The following is a 20,941-nucleotide window of genomic DNA, read 5'->3' as shown; positions in this document are numbered from 1 at the left end:
AGATATCAGACTAAGAGTTTAGACCATTTTTAACAATTAATAAACATAATCACACAAGACTGCAGCAGGGCCAATATTTATTCAGTGCAGTTGAAAAGGATGCGACTCGACAAAAATGTTGCTTAGTAACAGGAAAAGAAAATTGTTCAAAAGACTGTGTTAATGGTCGCAATATTTGAAACTGATCATCTGCAAGAAATAATTCATTTGAATAACAATTCATTCAAGGCAAGGCAAGCAGTTCTCAAAAATGACCACACGGTGGCAGCCCTATCCCACAAGTAACAAAGACGCAGACTAACGTCATCACGTACTACGTACATGCACACCCGTGACGTACTAGGAAGTAAACGGGATGCGTTATACGGTTTGACGAGCAAGTGTCAACTGTGTCGAGTTTCATTGAAATTGATCGGCGCCACTACATGCACATGACTTAGCCGAGCAGAAGACAGGTGTGCGTTTAGGTCGACATGTCGGCCAGCTACCCCACGCCGCTCTACGATCACGCCGCACGGGGAGACTTCAGCGAAGTTTACGATCCGTCGGAGGATTCTTTCCTGCTCATTGACGCGCTGGAAAAGGATGCTCAGAAGCTCCAGCAAATGAGGTGAGACACGCCCGGCGGCTGCGAATATTGCTTTGAAGGGACGTAAATAAAGATTGCCAAAAAACACTGCTTAAACACTCTCTCGATTAATAACACTCAAGCGCTCTCACATATTAGAAACACTTTACGTACAAATTAAAGGGAACTGATTTGGCCATTTTCAACAGTAAGTAAATATTTTGTCTATATTTAACGTGATCACTTCATTATATTTAATGTACAATTAATACCTTTAAAAACACATTTTGACACTTACTGTCGACTGTAGATGACATCACGACCAATCATAGCTCAGTTTGCTAACGTCACGTGACCGACCCAGAAAACGTTTTTAACTAAAGGTATTTATTAATTGTACATGGAAAAACAATGAATTTTTCAAATTAATTCTAGACTGCTGAAAATGGCTAAATGAGTCATGTATCCCTTTAAACATACTTGCAAGATTCACATACAGTTGGTATACCTACTGAAACGCATACTGCTGAACCGTTTTGAGTTATGTGTGAGAGACTGTCAGGGGCATGACCATAGGATTAACTCTCACACAAAATTCTGGAGCACTCATACATTGAGAAAACACACTACTGAAGCACTCTCACGTCTCACATCCATTTTCCTAACCGCTTATCCTCACAAGTAAATGTTTCATTTTAGTTGTGTGGGCGTTCAAATAAAAAATGTTGCCATTTGTGGAAAAAAGTACTGAAACACTGAACAGTTGTTCATTCAAACATTTAGAGAAGGTCAAATCAACTTGGAATGTTTGCCCCTGAAATTTCACCCGAATATGGCTAACTTTTTGTGAGCAATGTATAAAATATTGTCTGTGCTTCCAGTAGGCCGTGTGTGTGTGTGGAGGTCGGCAGCGGCTCCGGAGTAGTATCGGCGTTCCTCGCGTCCCTGCTGGGACCCTCGGCCATCTATTTGTGAGTTGATCAACATCTTTGGTTTGCTTCCGCTCGCCTCCATGTTACCAAGAGTGTAGTTTTTTACCAGTTGCACAGACGTGAATCCCGCCGCTGCACTCTGCACCCACAAGACGGCATCACGCAACCACGTGGCACTCGAGCCCATCGTCACAGACCTGGTCCGATTCCGCTTTTTACGGCGCTCAACTTCAACTCTCGAGTTGCCGCTTTGATATTGCGCTCTGCTTTAGGTGGAAAGCCTCCTGCCCCGGTTGGGCGGACAAGTGGATGTGCTCGTGTTCAACCCGCCGTACGTGGTCACGCCATCTTGCGAGGTGGGCTCGACCTTTTCACTTGAAAGTCTTATTAAAGTGAGATGATGGAGGAGGAGGTTTTGGTTTCTTTTTGGTTGTGTGTCATCAAGGTGGGCAGCACGGGTATAGAAGCTGCTTGGGCCGGTGGGAGGCGAGGCCGCGAGGTCACCGACAGATTTCTACCGCTCGTGTCTCAGTTGCTGTCCAGTCAAGGGCTGTTCTACTTGGTCATTATAGCCGAGAATAATCCAGGTGCGTGGAACGTTTGAGAATATTTCATTTATGGTGACGAGAGAAGCAGGGGTAGAAAATGTTTAATTGTCACTACTATGTACCTGCCACTGGCAGATCGATTTTTTTTTTAGATCATCTTGAAGACTTCAAAAGACATTCACACCTGTGAGGAATGTCATGGATTCTTTCATATTTTTGCTGCTTTTCCTTCACTTCCTAGAGGAGATCATCCAGATATTGAGTGGATACGGTCTGCAGGGAAAGCCTCACCTGTCCACCAGAGCCGGAAACGAGAGGCTGACGGTGTTGCGCTTCCATAAGTGCAAAGCCAGGTGAACTTACAGGATCAAGGTCACGCTAAAGCGTCCTTATCAGGATCACAGTCATCGTGGAAATGGAATCGTGAAAATCTGACGTCCTAAGTGGCCGATTTGCCAAACATTTTTGCACACATACAAGTAAAATGAGAAAATAGGGTTTATTCTTTTTATACTATTTTATCTCTATTTCATTTTTCTTAACTCATTCACTGCCATTGACGGCTATAGACGTCAAAAATTCATTTGAACTATTTCTATTTAACTTTCTTTCCCTCACTTTTGTTAGCAAGAGTATGAAAACCTAGATTTTTTTTGTTTATTGTATTAGAACAAATATCAAATTTGTGATTAATCATGAGTTAACTAGTGAAGTCATGCGATTAATTACGATTACAAATTTGAATCGCCTGACGCCCCTAATTTTTAATAATCTTTTATTTTTTTTAAACAAATTATTAAAAATAAAAAAAGCAAATTGTGTTTTTTTTTAAAGAAAAGATTATTAAAAATTCATCAGGCATCAGGTGATTACAATTTGTAATCGTAATTAATCGCATGACTTCCCTAGTTAACTCACGATTAATCAACAAAACAACAAACACATTTTGTATCTGTTCTTAATGTACAAAAAAAATGCTTTTCTAGGTTTTCATACTCTTAACAAAAATGGGAAAAAAAAGTTAAACTAATAGAAATAGTTCAAATGAATTTTTGACATCTATAGCTGTCAATAACAGTGAATGAGTTAATTTATACCATTTTTTTACAAGTAAACATTTTTGGGTGTATTCCGTTTGCATAATCATGTTTAACATTTTACATGTCCCTGAAATTGCTGTCCACCCTGTCATTACTGGATCGTTAGTTACAGAATCAATATTTACACTTGTTTCATCATTTTCATCATGTATTTATATATAGTGGGATATTGTCAAGTTTAGCATGTCCACTCTGTCTTAAATTTGTCAGAAATGTTAAAATATTTGTTGAATAGTACAGTCAGCTTGCTAATTGAATCACGTTGCTGATGGTCCTCCATTAAATGTTATCAACCAAAAATGTCCACCCTGTCAGCGATCATATTGTTTCTGTTTGCGTGTAGTCTTTCAGTCAGTCAAAAAGAAATGTTGCCACTCCACCTGTATGCATTTCTAAAAGCATAACTTGTTAATAAAATAAATATGAAGTTGAGTGGGAAAATGAACTTTTGCACATCATCGTTAATGGTTTGGAGAACCTTCATCAATCAATTGATAATATCAAAAACAAATAAGCTCAGTCTATATATATTTTTTTAAAAATGTTTAAAAGCACAATTACTGGGAAAAATATATTCTTTTTTTAAAGAATGAAATAAGAAAAAAATATATCAAAGTGAATTTTCTAGAACCTTGGACTACGTTAACATCGATGCCGAAAGCTGAACATACCACAAATGAAAACATGCCAAGGAGGATGTAATCCTATAGAAATGTTGCTTTAATGTGCATCATTTGCATTTATCCGACAAACATTCACCAATCATGCAAATCTGGAATGTTGTATTTGCTACAGCGCCAAACTACACATTTACTTGACTTTATTGGCACTACTGCTGTAAAGTGGACCGACAGACGACGCGTCCGTCCTCGCCAAGATGGACGGCCCCGCTGGCGACCAGCTCCATGGCTGCGGGGAAGGCCCTGTGCTCGGCCTCCAAGATTCTGTGGGACAAACTTTCTTCTGTGTCGCCGCGCAACACGGGTACGGCCTCCTGCACGATGATGGCCCCCGCGTCCACTTCCTCCTGACAGACAAACGAAAAGTTTCATCTTGGCTTTGCTGATGCCGGGACGTTTCGGACGACAACGTGGCCGACTTACTGCAACAAAGTGGACTGTGCAGCCGCTGACTCGCACCCCAGCCTGAAGGGCTTGCTTTTGGGCATTCACACCCTTGAAGGAGGGCAGCAGGGAGGGATGGATGTTCAAAAGTTTACCTAAGATGAGACAAAGAAAGAAATGAAGATTTACAGTTGTACTTAAAGTTGACATATCCTAGAGCGGGGGTTAGCAACCTTTCCTGTCAAAAGAGCCATTTTACGCCATTTTTTTAAAGATTCACTTTCATCTTCCATTTTTGGATTTTTTGGGTGTAATTTTTCAGACTTTTCTGTCATTTTGGGCAATTTTATGGACATATTATGGCTATTTTATGACATTTTTCTGCCCTTTTTGCAATCAATTTTCTGACATTTTTTGGGGCAATTTTGTGGACATTTTATGGTTATTTTCCAGGATTTTTTGTTTTTGGATATTTTATAGTTACTTTTTGAATGGGTTTTTTTCTGCCTTTTTTTAAGCAATTCTCTGACATTTTTGGAAATTTTGGGACATTTTGTGGTCATTTTCTGGGATTTCTTCTTTTGTTTTTGGACATTTTATAGTTACTTTTTGAATGTTTTCTTTTCTACCTTTAAAAAACAAACAAAAAAACAATTATTTGACATTGAATTTTGTGGACATTTTATGGTAATTTTCTGGGATTTCTTTTGTTTTGGGACATTTTATAGTTACCTTTGAATGTTTTATTTTCTTCCTTTAGAAAAAAAAGCAATTATTTGACATTTTTGGCAATTTCGTGGACATTTTATGGTAATTTTCCAGGATTTCTTCTTTTTGTTTTTGGATATTTTACAGGTACTTTTTGAATGTTTTTTTCCTGCCTTTTTTTAAGCAATTCTCTGACATTTTTGGAAATTTTGGGACATTTTCTGGGATTTATTCTTTTGTTTTTGGACATTTTATAGTTACTTTTTGAATGTTTTCTTTTTTACCTTTAAAAACAAAAACAAAAAAACTATTCTTTGACATTTTTGGCAATTTTGTGGACATTTTATGGTAATTTTCCAGGATTTCTTCTTTTGTTTTTGGACTTTTCATAGTTACTTTTTGAACGTTGTCTTTTCTGCTATTTTTAATCAATTCTCTGACATTTCTGGCAAATTCATAGACATTTTATAGTAATTTTCTTTTTTTCATCTTCCTTTTTGTACATTTTGTGGTCATGTTTTGGAATTTTAAAATCAATTTTAAAACTTTTTCATCTACCTTTCGCTGCTCTTTTTCTGACAGCTTAAACATTTGGACTGACACTTTTTTAAATATATATAGATATATTTAATGTAATTATTAATTCATTTAAAGGATATTTCATCTAAAATCTAAAAATAAGTATGCATTTTTTTTTTATTAATTTCTACATTTTTTTTAGATCGACAGGGAGCCTCCAGACCCCTGCCCTCGGGGTATGTAAACTTATGAGCACAACTGTAAATGTACAACAGCTAAAGGTTGCTTAATGACACAAAAAAAAAAAAAGATATGACTCATCACCAAAATTACAACACTTGCCGCATCGTATTTGGTATTTTATGGGCATTAAGCCTTTTTCTCACCATAAAGTTGCACTGATTTGTTGACATACCCCAAATGTATGCTTTCAAGCACAACTGTGTAGTGATGATCAGAGCTTCAACTCACCGTTCCATTTCTTGACAAAAGATCCCGTGAGTATCCGCATAAATCCCGCCAGACACACCAACTCCACGCCAGATTCTTCCAGCACGCGGTCGATGGTGCCGTCAAACTCTACTCGGCTCCCGTACAGTTCGTGGTCCACCACCTAGTTTCAATTACACACACGTGGTCACTGTACGGAAACTTGGTATGTCCAAATATGGTCAATATCAGTTTTGCGCAAATCGTCTTTCCTCACGTTGTTTGTTATTTTTCCACAATGGCCCATTTAAAGCTCAAAATAGCAAAATCGGTCCGACATGTTGTAAAACTCTTCTTTCACTTTGCGGGAGCTATGCAGCATTACGTGGCCTCAAGATGAAAAGTTTGGATTTAAGGTGTCATCTACCGTTATATACCATTTTTTGTCTGAATAGTTGTGATGTTAGATATTCCGGCCAGCAGCGACCATATGAAAACATCAGTATTTGTCGCCACAGAAACTTTCTAAATACTCGTACCCGTGTCTGGATGCCAGCCAGTGCCGCTCTCTTGAGACCGTGAACCCCAGGCTTGTTGGAGATAACAACCACAATCTCTGCGCAGCTCGACGGGCGCTTCGCCTGCTCGATCAGAGCTTGAAGGTTGGTACCTGCAGGACAAAACCCAACAGGAGTTTGTAATCGGCGCCATTTTATGAACCCGCGTCGTGAAATAATAAACACACCTGTGCCTGAAATGAGAACCCCAACTTTGGTCCTCTTGTGCGGAATGGTGCTATCATCGAGGCAACTGCCATTCTTGGAGGCTGGACCGGTGTTGAGCAGGCTGTGTTTGAGGTTTCGGACCACCACCGACTCGGCGCCTGCAGTAACACATCAACAGCGCAAGTGTGTCATGTGTGTGCGCGTCTCCCCAATTGGAGGATCCTGACGCTCAAAGTCTCACCGGGTGGCTTGTGAGCGAGTGCGCCCACGATCCAGGCCTCCTCGCGGGCTTGCAGCTGTCGCAAGACCCTCTGAGCGTCCACGGGGGCGACCACCAGCACCGCACCCAGGCCGCAGTTGAAGGTGCGAGTCATCTCACGCTCGCTCAGGCCGCCCTCCGTCTGCAGCCAGGAAAACACCGGAGGGATGCTCCAACGAGACGCATCTGAAAAAGTTCCACGCACAAAATGTGCGGTTCGTGAAAGTTGGACTAGAAAGCTCAGGGAGAAAAAAATGCAAACGATAAGTCACATAAAGCATGCGTGCTTGCCCACCTAAATCGACGGCCATCTCCTGGGGCAGAACCCGAGGGATGTTTTCCAAAAGTCCTCCTCCAGTGATGTGAGCGTACGCTTTGACAACACCGCTGCGCAGGATTGGGAGGAGCAGGCGACTGTAGATCTTTGTCGGGGTCAGCAAAACCTCCCCTGAAGGTCATTGGGACAATAAAAGGAAGATGGTTACATCCTATGGAGGATCATGAATGCCAAAATAAATAAATACAAATGAGAACATAAAAACAGGTATAAAACTCCAAAATTAAATAAGAAAAATATATAAATATAAATACAGATGAATAAAAGTAATGCTAAATACTGAAATAAACACGAAATTCAAAATACAAATAAAGGTGGAAATGACGACAAAAAGAAATAGAGAATTAGAATTAAATATCAATCAATAAATAAAAACGCTGGGCTCTTATATTTATTTCATTCCGCAGACACAGTCAGCATGGAATGTGTCTCAGCGTGTCTTGGGCTGATGTAGTGTCTGCAGTATGAAATTTACTTATTTACTTATTTTTATATTTATTTCCGCAACTATTTTTTATATATTTTTTTATCTCGATTATTTAAAAAAAATTTAATTTCAACTTTTTGAAGTTATTTAATTTTTGATTATTTTTACTTTTATTTATTTATTTATTATCTGGGCGGTTTAGATCCTTCATAACATCCAAATCCCCATGTACATGTTACATAATATATTTATATATATATTAACATAAAGTTTTAGTTTAGTTTAACATATTAAACTTTGTGTAGTATTATAACTAACTAACTGTATTATAACATCTCTTGATTTTACGGCGCTGCAGGCAAAATTTATTGGCATTACAATAAGCATAGAACGTGTCCCCCCCAAAAAAGACACATTTGTGGCCACGGATTATGCATAATGTGCACACGAAAAACTAATTTGTAGCCACAAAGGAGCAAAGAAACAGTTTGCGACATTGTGTTGCGCACACCTTGGCCACTTAGGGGCAGTAGAGGACACCTTGCTCCTTTAAATTACTTTTTTTTTTTCTCCCTTCTGTTGAGTAATCTGTTGCTTAAAATCTAACATCGCTTGATACTAAATACATGATGCGTATTTTCTTTATTTTCTGTTTGGTTCGACATTTAACTTCAGCTGAGAGTGGTAATAAACAGCTTGAAGTCTTGTTTTTGACGAATATATTTACTTATTATATCAGCCAAACAAAAAAAAAAAAAAGAGTAATTAACTCTTTGACTGCCAAAATTGTTAAATGACGTTTAGTAAAAACCTACGGAGGGCCGCCAAGGACGTTAAAAGACGTTCTCCAATTTTTTTTTTTGGAAACGGGTGGAGGAAAGCCTTGCCCAGCTGTGGTGAAAGTTTCAAGCAAATCTAGTTAGCCTAATGACTATTTTTGGCCCCTAGATGGCAGCAATGACTACCTTTTGACAAGATTGGGTAGGCGTCAGTAGAAGACGTGAGGCGGAGCTAGAGGGGACAATGGCTGGGGAAGGGAAGAGAACATGGCGACCGGTTGCAAGCAGCTCGAGCAGTTTTTTTCAAAGACGAAAAGCATCGACCAACACTAAAGAGCACATTGATGACGACGATGATCATCATCGATGATGATGATGGTGACTCCGAGGTTGGAAGCGTTGACGCGGCAGTAGAAGACGTGAGGCGGAGCTAGATGGCTGAGGACGCGAACAATGGCGACCGGTTGCAAGCAGCTCACACTTGGGAATTTTTTTTCAAAGACGAAAGGCATCGACCAACGCTAAAGAGCACATTGATGATGATGATGGTGACTCCGAGGTTGACGCCGAAGTTGGAAGCGCTGACGCGGCGGCTATGACGACGTCATAAAGGTTCACGGGCTAGCGATGCTAACACCGGAAAACGCGGAGCACAACCGAGCACGCTCAGGCGGACGTTCAATCGGACGACGAAGAGTCCCCCGAGTCCAATGCATATTCATCGGAGGAGTGGGTACAGTCTGCTACTTGCTATTCCCCGGGAAAAAAGGCCGTCAAGAAAGTGTAACGTCTGCACGCGAAACGGACAATCGAAGTGAAGCGTATCTGTTGTGCAAATCCTGCTCCCTCTCCTTGCACGCAGGGCAGTGTTACAAAAAGAAAAACTGCATTTGAAACATCCACATAATTGTAAATAGTACCACAGTTGCACACATTTGTAAATAGTTTGCGAAATTGTTTTGTCAAATTGTTACACTGTTGAATGGAAATAAACGTATTTTACAATCCAAAAACACTTTTTCATTGTTGGTGGTGGTGTATTACAGAAGTAAAGCACTATTTAGGTGTTTGTGGCATCATTCATGGACAAAAAGAAATGTACAATTCACTAGAGTGCATGAAATAACATCGTTTCACAAAAAGCTCTTTTTCTCCGCTTTTTGTTTCAAAACAGAGCATTTCGGTGAAAGTAACCATTTTCTATTGTTGATTACTGAAGAACGGAATAAGGTAGAAACAAACTTTTTTTTCTGATGAAAGATGAGAGTTCAATCTTTCATTTGGTAGTATGTGTGTTTCCATAGTCCAAACACAACATTTTCTGTGGACCTTGAAAGATCAGTCAAAATGCTTAAATCGGCTGGCACTGGCGACATCCCGTTTCTGAAAACGTCTGGCAGTCAAAGAGTTAAATGTGTTGGATCGACGGCTTCTATCAGACCCACACTTACCAACAGTCTGTCCTGGATTACCAAAAGGTGCCGGGGAGCCGTAGCTGAGACTCGTTCGCTCCAAGACCTTGCGGACCAAACTGAAGCCGTTGCTATGGATACCGGAGGACGCCACGCCGATCAACAAGTCTCCCTCAGTGATGTCCGCCAGTCGAGGCAGCAGCGCCCCCCGCTCCACCGCTCCCACGCAGAACCCAGCAAGGTCGTACTCCCCCGCCACGTAGACGCCGGGCATTTCTGCCGTCTCTCCACCTGGACACCCGCGAGGATGCTGGTCCAATATGGCGGCACAGTACTACAGAAGCGCTGGAGGCTGCTTCTCCGCTTACCTAGCAGAGCACAGCCGGCCATCTCGCACGCTTTGGCGATACCCGCGACAACCGCGGCGGTCACATTGACGTCCAGCCTGCCGCATGAGAAGTAGTCGAGGAAGAAGAGCGGCTCGGCACCCTGAGCCAGCACGTCGTTCACGCACATGGCAACCAGGTCCTGACCCAAGCTGCCGTGCTGCCCACACGCCTGAGCGATCTGGATGAGGGAGACAGATTTTGAAAATCAATCGGCAGCAAAATGTCACCCTTTAAGTGAAAATACGCTTTTTATCAGCTATGACAGAATTTATTTATTTTTTAAATATGAGCACTTACAAAATCATTCATAATAATTGCTTTAAAAATGATTATTTATTTATTTTTTGGGGAGAAGAAAAAAAAAAGACAAAGAGCATAAATTATATTGGGGAGAAATTTTACTTTTTGAATTAAAACTCAGTGAGCCATTTTCAGCAGTAAAAAGTTCATATTTTGTACAGAATTAATTTGATAACATCATTATTTTTCATGTACAATTAATACCTTTAAAGACTAATTTTGCCACCTGCTGTCGACTGAAGATGACATGACCAAACCCAGAAAACGGGTGAGCACAAGTGAAGTCACCTTCAGTTGACAGCAAGTGGAAAAATAATTTTTTAAAGGCATTAATTGTACATGAAAAATAATGAAGTTATCTAATTCATTTTGGACAAAATATTAACTTTTTTTCTGCTGAAAATGTCTCAGTGAGTCAAGCAGGTCTGCAATAATGGTCCTTAACTCACTCCCAGTCATTTTAACTGAAGCAATCCCCTTCGCTCCCAGCTGTTTTACTGGATTTTGACTGATTTTGCAAGGCCCACAGAATATTGTGTAATATTGCTATAAAAACATGGAACCTAACAATAGAAAGGTAAAAAAAAAGTATATTTCTATGTGTTTCAGTTTGTTTATTTACTCTGAGTAAATGAGCTTTTTTTCAACATGGCCCTGGTTGAGCTCTTTAGCTGTCCTGCCACCTGCTGGCCGTTTGAGTAATAATTACAATTTCTTCAACCGTTCTTTGCAGTTGAGAGGCTGCATCAAAGCCTTCTGTATGCTCTAGCATAAAAAACAATTATAAATCAGTCTTTGGGACACATAAAACATTTTAAATTGAACATATTTATACGTTTTTGGGAGCAAATGAGTTAAAACTATGACCATCGTCTCTCACTATAGTGCACGTTACCGCGTCACACTTTTTTTTTATTAGCATATTGATTTTACGGATTATTCACCAAATGTGTGAATTTTCGTCGTGATTATTTTTCCACAAAGCAGAAGGGGCGGGAAAAAAGTGCTTTCAAGACAGAACGAGAGTTTGTGATCATTTCGCAACTCAATAATACACAATAATGTGCCTTATTGCAAAGTGCAAATGTCTTCATATACACAACAACACTTATATTACTAGGGACAACTTGGCACAAATGACCCCACTCTCCCCAACGCCATTGATATTATGCATAAAGCTTTAAAAATGACCTAATTGACGGAAATTGATCAATCACACCTTAAGTTTGGTCCCAACTCCATCCGTTCCAGAAACCAGGACTGGGTCGATGAACCCTGCCGCTTTCAGGTCAAAGAGTCCAGCAAAACCTCCCAGCTCAACATTACATCCTGGAGAGAACATGTAAAAAAGACACGTTTATATTTGCTGCATATGGAAAGAGATGCTTTTGAAATGAAACGTTACCCGGACGGGAAGTCGCCCTGGCCAGAGGCTTGATCATGTCCACAAGTTTGTTGCCAGCGGCGATGTCCACACCGCTGTCCTTATAGGTCAGACCTCTGTCAGACACACGGTCAAATCACTGTTTGCGGTCACGTCCCACCGCTGATGACTTCAGACGCTTTCAGTTTGAAAACGCATCAGCTTAACCGATTTGGAAATTCCAAGTGAAGAAACAACAACGAGGAGCTCATCCAAAGTTGGTTTATTCGTGAGCATACAGAAGACGGAATGTTTTGAGCCGCATTCAAACACACCTGCGCTGCTTGAAATGGGCAATGGCCTTGTGGCCGATGTCGCGGCGGTACACGGCGCCGGGGAAGCCCACGGCCGCCACGCCCTGATTGGCCGACTGCAGCGCAGCCTCCAGGGTTGGCCTGACCGCCGCGACGGTCAGGACGCGGCCGCCGCTGGAAACCACTTGTTTGTCCTTCAGCGCCGTACCTGCGTGGAACACCTGGATCCCCGTGTCCTCAACCTGGGACAGACCTGGTGCGGAAGAACCCGGGTCAGAAAATAAATAGAATTCACAGATTCACGTTTGCTCTCTTATGACATTTTTTGATGCTACAAGATTAGGGAAAGTCACATACTTCTCAGTTAGGGCTGCTCGATTAGGACGAAAATATTAACCACGATAATTTTATTTTTTGGTAATAATTGAAATCACCATTGGGACGATTATTTATTTTTTGGTCCAAAACAAGAAAATGTAAAATATATATATATATATTTAAATTAAATAACATTAAATATTAATAATAATAATAATAAATACAATTATTTGAAACACTGTAATTATGCAAATTCCTTTGGATTAAACAAAATGTATTAATTAAATAAATAAATAAAAAAGTGCAAATGTATAAATTTAAACAACTCAAACAACCCAAAATTAGTATTAACTCATTCACTCGACCAGCCATTTTCACTGAAGCAACCCCCTTCGCTCCCGGCTGTTTTACTGGATTTTGACTGATTTTGCAAGTTCCAAAGAATATTGTGTTCTATTGCTATAAAAACATGAAACCTATCAAAAGAAAGATTAGAGTTTCTTCTTTCATCAGGAAAAAAAAGTATATTTGTATCCGTTTCTGTTTCGCAGAAATTGGCATTAGAATATAGCTAAGTTTCATCATTATTTCCAAATCTATTTAAAACAGTGGGGAAAAGAGCTTTTTGCAACATGGCCCTGCTGCCACCTGCTGGTCGTTTTTGTAATAACCATTGCTTCAAGCATTCTCTTCAGTTGAGAGGCTGCATCAAAGCCTTCTATATGCTCCAGCAATAAATAAAAAAAAAACTCGTAAAAAATGGATAAATACGTCTTTGGGAGCATGGTAATATTTTAAATAGAACATATTTATAAAAAAAAAATTGGAGCAAATGAGTTAATAATCGTTTTTATTTTTTATTTTATTCTTACAATTAGTAAGAGTATAATAATTGAAACTGTAATTGAATTTCGATGAATTGCACAGCCCTATTATCAATCACTGATTTTATTTATCCCCAAAGGGAAATTAATGACAGCACCCTCTTGTTGCCATAGTTACTTTATTCACACCCCGAGCACTTACCAGTGAGGACCACGCCTTTGCTGTAGGCGCCAGGATAACCGGCACTCGCCATCACCACCGTGACGGCAGATTTGTCCCGGTGCCACTCGGGGGCGCTGTGGGCCAGCTTGCCGTTCATGGTGTTCAAGATGACCTCATACAAGTCGCTCTTCAGCAACGGAAGCAAGACCTGACACTCCGGGTCTCCAAAGCGACAGTTGAACTCCAGAACTTTCAGCCCCTGCTGGGTCAGCATCAGCCCGGCGTACAGAACTCCTGCAGGGTCACATGACCATGATGTTGATGTCAGGTGTTGGGTCACAAATGGGTCTGAAATCTACGGCTAGCTCACCAACATAAGGAGTTCCCTCTTGCTTCATCCCGTCCACGGTCTTCTGAAGCACAGACTCTCGGATCTGCGCCAGAAGCTCTTCGCTCACCTGCGCCACGCAAAGGAAAAGATTCTTTAGGGAGGTTAAGTCACAATAAAAAAAAAAAAAAACGTTTGCATTATAATTCCTAAATGTTTTACATTTGATCACTGTCACTATACGCATGAATTAGTTTACATTTTAAATGTTTCTTCGACCCCAACAGAGAAGTACACGGCTTCAACCACTGATCTGAATATATGACTGGATAGAAGATAGGCCAAGACTTTTGAAGCCGCGAGGCCGCCATATTGCTCCTCCCAAGAAATGTTTCTCGGCATACGGTTTTATACGTTTACAGTATCGAAATTGGAGAACATTGGAGAACATTTAAAACAGTACTAAGTAGAAAAAGAAGGATTTATTAGGTTTTAAATTTGTTAACTTCAGACATTTTACAACTTTCTTAATGGAGGAAACATGTATATTTTTTATTAAAGAATTATAACTAATTTTCCAAAAGATGCCTCTGCCAAATCTAATATTGGGGTCTAAGGAACTGAGTGATAAAAGAAAAAAGGGGTTCTTCAAAGCAGCACATACCGTCCACTTGCTATTTATTTATTTATTTTTAACTTGTTAAAAAATAGTGACCACCCCGCCACCTACCAACACCCCCCCCCCCCCCCCGATACTAACTGCCTACGAGCTATATGCCTAAAATCTGTATGTCGTATACTTTTTATACAGTAGTCTGATCGCGAGATGGGAGGAGCAAGATGGCCGCCCTGGCGCTTCAACGGCTTGCACGGGCGTATATGGGCTATCGGCTATCCAGTCATATACAGTACCTGTATTCGGATCAGTGGCTTCAACGCATCAAGTCCATTACACAGACCCTATAAATCAATCAATCAATCAATCTAATTATACATACTCGATTAGTTGACTCTCTGTAGCCATCATTATTATAATAGACTTTTTATGCAATTTAATAATTAGATATTTGTATGTATTATTTGTTATTATTATCATCATTATTATTATTTATTTATTTATTTGAGCATACTATTTATTTAACTATTTATTATGACGTCCAGACGTACCTGAGGAGTCGGACAGTAGGCTCCCATGCCACCTGTGTTCGGCCCCCGATCGCCGTCTTGCAGGCGTTTATGATCCTGTGCTGGAGGCATCGGCGACACCGAGGAGCCATCGGTGAAGCACAGACACTGCAAGTGAAGAGATAAGAATAAGTCAATAAAGCTATCAAAACTGGCCCCCAAAAATGAACATGTTGAACTAAGTCAAACCCAAAAACGTGTTAACATGTTTAATACTTTGGCCTTCACTCCCAAAAACATATTTATGTGTTTAAAAAAAATGTTTTTTATGGATGCACATACAGAAAGCTTTGATGCAGCTTCTGACATGAATAGGTGGCTTAAAGCAATTGTAGTTATTACAAAAAAAACGGCCAGCAGATGGCAGCAGAGTGTAAGAGATCAACCAGGGCCATGTTGCAAAAAGCTCCTTTTGTCAGTGTTTTCACCAGGAATGTGAATAAGGATGAAACTTAGCTATATTCTAATGCTAAACGGAAACAGATAGAAATATACTTTTTTTCTGATGAAAGAAGAAACTCTAATCTTTCTTTTGGTAAGTTCCATGTTTTTATAGCATAAGAACACAATATTCTTTGCAATATCAGTCAAACTGCCGGGAGCAAAGGGGGCTGCTTCAGTGAAAATGGCTGCAAATGAATGAGTTAATACAATGAAAAGAGCAGGGGCCCCAAAATCGAACCCAGTGGAACACCATACGACAGTGGGACAGAGAGGGATTCAGAGCAGCCCAGGCTAACTCAAAAGGTTCTGATTGCCAAGTAGCGCAAGGCTCCAAGTAGCTACAACAACTAGCCCAAACTAGTCCAAGGCAGAAAAAAACGTTGGCGACCGCAAACTGTTCGCTTTGCTACTTTAGTGTGCAAAAACTTACAGATACTTCCTCTCCTTCTAGAAGCTCCTCCACCACCACCGTGTCGCCTGCAGCCCCAAATGCTCGGTCCTGAAATTCAGCAGTGACAAAAAGTGAACATTAGAGATAAGGAAATTGCTTTTGTAATACACTTTCACGCAAATGAAAATGAATCCAATTAGTCGATTAATCGATAGAATAATCGATTCTAAAAATAATCAATAGTGACAGCACTAGAATATTTAAATAATGAATTCCCTGAAGTTACAGGTGCATTGTGCCGTTTAAAAAGGTCATGTGACCAATGCCCAGCTGAGTACGAAGAGCCCTGACTGTTTTACTCTGACTGCACCTATCAGCTTTTGATGTTGAACGATGTTACCGGTTTGGTCATTGTCAATTAATGTTCATATGCTGAAATCAGAGGATTTGGAATATTTTAAATTAAAAAAATAGCTACAAATGATTACTCGATTATAAAAAAAATAGTTGTCGATGAATTTGATAATCAATAACTTGTCAATTAATCGATTAACTTTGACAGCTCGGGATCTATTTCCGGCCATATGATTCTTCAAAATGGATGATATTTGTCAAAATGCTGAATATCGGCGCCGGTAATCGGGCCGGCCAATATTACACTATTCGTAGTGAAGATGACAAGAATCCACTCAATATTGCTCAACGTACATCACATGCAACTCACCTTCATGATGTCCTCGACGGCCCGGCAGGCTTCTTCCTGGTCCTGTGCCACAATAACGCCTTTCCCTGCCGCCAAGCCACTGGCCTTCACAACCAGCGCCGGAAAGTCAGCCCTGGGAGGCCCAAAAAACAGATTTTTTTTTTTCCTTTTTTGTCAGGGCAATTTCTTAAGAAATCGGTAGAACTGACGTGCGGATGTAGTGGCAGGCCTGGTCAGCGTCTGTGAAGGAGCGGTAGCGTGCTGTGGGGATGCCGTGGCGCTCCATGAAGGCCTTGGAGAAGCTCTTGCTGGCCTCCAACTGGGCGGCTCCGGCAGACGGGCCGAAACACGGCACTCCCGCCGCCGTCAAGTCGTCCGCGATACCTGCGTCGGACGGCGTCGGCCATCAAGAAGCTGAGGAAGACTTGAGCGGGAACGCGGAACTTACCTGCCGCCAGCGGAACCTCGGGCCCGACCACCACCAGCCCAACATGATGGTCCTTACAAAATTGAGCCAATATGGCGTGGTTGTTCACCGACACCTCTGGAGAGAGGACGAGATATTGATTAGTTGTATCGCAATTGCTGCACTCTGCAGGTTACTCTGCGTATCATTTGCACGCTTGTCATTGGTCGCTACTACAACACTAATGGTAGCCTTACATTATACGATACGATACACTTTTATTTTCCCCGTGGGGAACCTTTTCCTGGACTCCGTCCAGCTGCAGTTGTGTACTTGTACTTATTATGTACTACATTATGTACTTACTTGTATGTCATTGTTAATTGTTACCGCAACGCTAACATAGCTCATACTACCAAAAACACATTTATTGTGTGTTTTTACATTCTTGGCCAATTAAGAGGATTGTGATGACATCATTGTTTAGGTCATGTCCACACAAACATATTCTTGGTGTACTCATGGTTTTTTTGTGTATGTGTTTTAGCTTTTGGTCATGAAGACACAAAAAAAAGCTAAAAACTGTTGACAGAAAAAAGTTTTTGTTTTAAGGCCGAGCAATAAATGGAATTAATTTGATACACTGTCATTTTAAAAATTGTTAAAAATTTGCTAAATTGTGAAATTGAGAACAGTGGATTTTCTTTTTTCTTCTTTTTTTTAGGAAGCTCGCTAACAAGCACCTGAGGCTAAAGCCAAACTGTGACATTGTTTTTACTTTCTGGACCTGGATTTTGCCACCTCTGCTAATGAGCCAAAAATACAAGAGGTCCAGAAAGTAAAAACACTGCCACAGTTTGGCTTTAGCATCAGGTGATAGTTAGCTAGCTCCCTAGCTAGCTCCCGTAGTGCTCATTTACCTACGAGGGAGCTAGCTTGCACCAGGGGCTAAAGCCAAACTGTGGCATTGTTTTTACTTTCTGGACCTGGATTTTGCCACCTCTTGAGTAGCACCAAATTGACCTATTGTATTTTTGGCTCATTAGCAGAGGTGGCAAATCCAGGTCCAGAAAGTAAAAACAATGCCACAGGTTGTCTTTAGCCCCTTGTGCTAGTTAGCTAGCGAGCTACCTAGCAGGTAAACAAGCATCCGGGGAGCTCGCTAGGGAGCTGCAATCCATGATTACAGGGCAGCCGTCCGTCTATAGTCGAGGCTGTGATACTGATTGAACAAAGTTGTTCCAGTCGCCACAGCCAAATCAAATCCCCTGACGTCTATTTCACGGCGGGACGCTGGCTCAACTGGAGAGGATAAGCCTATTGGAGATAAAAGTTATATTTTTGGCACTCATGGAACTCCATATGGAGTGACTTTAGACAGACTCAGATGCTATACTAACATTGTATGAAAAATTAATGATTGTTCACGTGAATATTTACATTACAGGCAAATAACTGGTTTATGACACCGCAAAAGGAGCATTGAATATTAAAATTTTAATAAAATACAAAGTACACAACTTCATGGTAAATTCAGTGAAAACTGGTACTGGCAGTGAGAGCAGATATTTTGAATGTTTTTTTTTCATCCTAATAAATAAAATATTAGTGTTTTATTGTTAAAAAAAGAAGAAGAAAAAAAGGGAAATGAGAGAAAAGTGAATGTAATTGTAAGGAAAAATACTTCAAATGATATTTACCCGAGTTGCAAATTTTCCCGCAGTTCACCGTCCCCGCATTCCCCGGCGCCACCAGGACCTGCTGGATGTGCGGCGACTGGGCCAGCTTCCACGCCAGAGCGTGCTCGCGCCCTCCTCCGCCAACCACCAGCACCCGTTCAGCCATGGAACCTGCGAGACGGCAAAATGACCTTTCGCCACTCCGTGTCGTCTAATTGCGCAAACTGGTTGTTTGAAAAGGTCGAGCGGTGAGGAAGCGCTGACCTTTTCAAACAACTGCAGTCGTATATTATGTTGTATCGTCACACTTCGACGGACCAATCAGGCAGAACAAAACACAAACCACAACGACAAGCTTCTTGTCAGGGGTCTGAGCGTACACGACTTTATTCTAAAAAAAACTGAGTAAACATTTTGGATTCTTTTTCTCTACTTAGTTGCAACCTTGTGTTGATAATTTAATAAGAGACAAAGAGCTGACAGTCACGATGACTACGACCCTCGTGACGTTTGTTTGCCCCCCACGTGATCTCATCAGTGGAACGCTTCGATTCGACTGATGCAATTTGTCTTCCTTATCCCAAGCGCAACAGTTACAGGTTTTATGCGTATCAGTGTGCACCAATCACACTCATTAACATAAATGTCAAAAAGTGTAGGGCAGAGTTCAACCCAGGCCAAATCCACACATTTGTATTTTGAAAAATATATAAACACGGAACAGCAGTGGTGGGAAATAATTAAGTACAAATTCCTGTACTTAACTATATGTTTCAGGTATTTAGTTGTTTGTACTTTCTTTGTCAAAACAGGCTTATTATTGTTTTCAACCTACGTAGATAACGACAAAATGGCAAGAGGTAAATTCCACTCTGGACACATATTCAACATATTGAGAGAGGAAATGCACATGCACCTCATGTACTCAAGTTTTGAGAGCAAAAAAAGTGAGTCCATCATAGATGGTTCTTGGTTTTAAAAACTGCAAAAGTATTGACTTGCAACATGGTTTTAAAAAAGTAGAGGGGGGGGGCATCTTTTCATTAAGAGAGCATTAAGTTAAACACCCATTTTTTGTAATTGAGCACAGTTCAGATGTATTTTAAGAACGGATGTTGAAATCAGTACAGTACTCCAACTTTCACCATGTCTTGTAACAATTTCTACTCAAATTCGCCACATTTACCGAAATAAGAATTGAAAGCTGATCAACAATAATTTCGTTGAAATCATCCAGCAAGCCAAACGTGACACGTTGAAGAAAAACAAAACCGAAATGCACGTTAGAACATCACTTTTAGCAACATCAGCAACACGATAAAAACGACTCCAATCGATCCATCCATTGTTAATTTGATTTAACTGTGTCTACATTTGCAAAAGAATAAGTTCATCGGCAGCTTGTTACATTCCAGAATCATAGCAACACCAACCTGAGACTTTTTAACAGAGCGGGAATTAGCCGGAGCCCGGTCGGGAGGCGGATGCGTCTTGTCTGCTTTCAACCTTGCACACCGACCGTGCACTGCACACACGCACACAAAAGCGCAGTCACACATACAAGACAAACTAAATACAGAGACGCAAACTCAAAACACGCGCACACACACACACATACATACGCACATACCACGTGGATCCCATTTATGGTACGGATGTGCTTGACCGCGCTAAATGCTAACATAAGATACATAAAGTTTTCTAGATGTAACAAACGACATGTAAAAGTACAGTTGCTATCGATTATTGTTTCATAAAAATATTCTGCATCTTACCTTCTTCCGAACTGCCGTTTAGGGAGAGTTGTCCAACTTCCTTGGGATGGCACACAACCCAATGCATCATGGGACTTGTAGTTCGACCATATGATTTCAGATAGATAGATAGATAGATATTGTCGTGTGACATCCATTTGACGGCTTGACTTTTACTTTATTTTTCCAATAAAAAAGGGCAATAGATTTACCATTCACTTTCAAAATGTTATTTACCATTATATTTCTATAAAATAGCCAATATCTGTATCTTGAAACATTCAACTTAAAGGAAAACACAAACCGTAAACAAAAAGTACTGAGATACCTTGTAGTTTTTTTTATCTCCACAAATTTCAATTAAAAAAACTTCTTCCTTTTTTACTTTAAATAAAGTGATTGGTAACATTGAACCTTTCTATTTATTTTCTTTTTTTTAATAGTAAGTAGTCAAATTTAAAAAAAGTTTTTTTTTGTCAAAGTAATGTGATATTCTGTAAATAAATGAATTATACTTTTATTAAAAAAAAGAAAAAAAAGACAAATGTTAAATAACTAAAAATAAAGATGAAC

The 20,941-nt window shown here is 40.3% G+C and overlaps 2 protein-coding genes across 5 annotated transcripts; one reads left to right on the top strand and one right to left on the bottom strand.

Annotated features, from left to right (window-relative positions):
- Positions 1-330: 330 nt before the first annotated feature.
- Positions 331-3,580, top strand: hemk2 (HemK methyltransferase 2, ETF1 glutamine and histone H4 lysine). Of its 4 annotated transcripts, none has more exons than XM_077555066.1 (6): positions 331-610; positions 1,453-1,539; positions 1,610-1,700; positions 1,773-1,856; positions 1,946-2,087; positions 2,290-3,580. In XM_077555066.1, exons 1-6 carry the CDS (start codon positions 474-476, stop codon positions 2,403-2,405), a joined length of 657 nt encoding a protein of 218 aa, XP_077411192.1. In that variant the 5' UTR covers positions 331-473; the 3' UTR covers positions 2,406-3,580. The 4 variants fall into 4 exon arrangements, with proteins under 4 accessions (XP_077411192.1, XP_077411209.1, XP_077411183.1 ...); XM_077555083.1 differs by having other exon boundaries at positions 1,600-1,700; XM_077555057.1 differs by having other exon boundaries at positions 1,450-1,539.
- Positions 3,581-3,845: 265 nt separating this feature from the next.
- On the bottom strand, positions 3,846-20,449 carry gart (phosphoribosylglycinamide formyltransferase). The gene is made up of 22 exons (XM_077552522.1): positions 20,390-20,449; positions 20,048-20,139; positions 18,636-18,785; positions 16,978-17,073; positions 16,739-16,913; positions 16,551-16,662; positions 15,866-15,934; positions 14,974-15,099; positions 13,849-13,936; positions 13,518-13,772; positions 12,195-12,426; positions 11,902-11,996; positions 11,716-11,825; positions 10,176-10,374; positions 9,847-10,098; positions 7,148-7,300; positions 6,835-7,038; positions 6,614-6,751; positions 6,408-6,538; positions 5,911-6,052; positions 4,252-4,367; positions 3,846-4,175 (listed from the first exon to the last, which is right to left on the bottom strand). Exons 3-22 carry the CDS (start codon positions 18,778-18,780, stop codon positions 3,978-3,980), a joined length of 3,036 nt encoding a protein of 1,011 aa, XP_077408648.1. The 5' UTR covers positions 18,781-18,785; positions 20,048-20,139; positions 20,390-20,449; the 3' UTR covers positions 3,846-3,977.
- Positions 20,450-20,941: the final 492 nt, after the last annotated feature.

The sequence above is a fragment of the Vanacampus margaritifer genome, chromosome 1, assembly GCF_051991255.1.
Source record: "Vanacampus margaritifer isolate UIUO_Vmar chromosome 1, RoL_Vmar_1.0, whole genome shotgun sequence".
Taxonomy (NCBI): domain Eukaryota; kingdom Metazoa; phylum Chordata; class Actinopteri; order Syngnathiformes; family Syngnathidae; genus Vanacampus; species Vanacampus margaritifer.
This window is presented reverse-complemented; position numbering and strand designations above follow the sequence as displayed.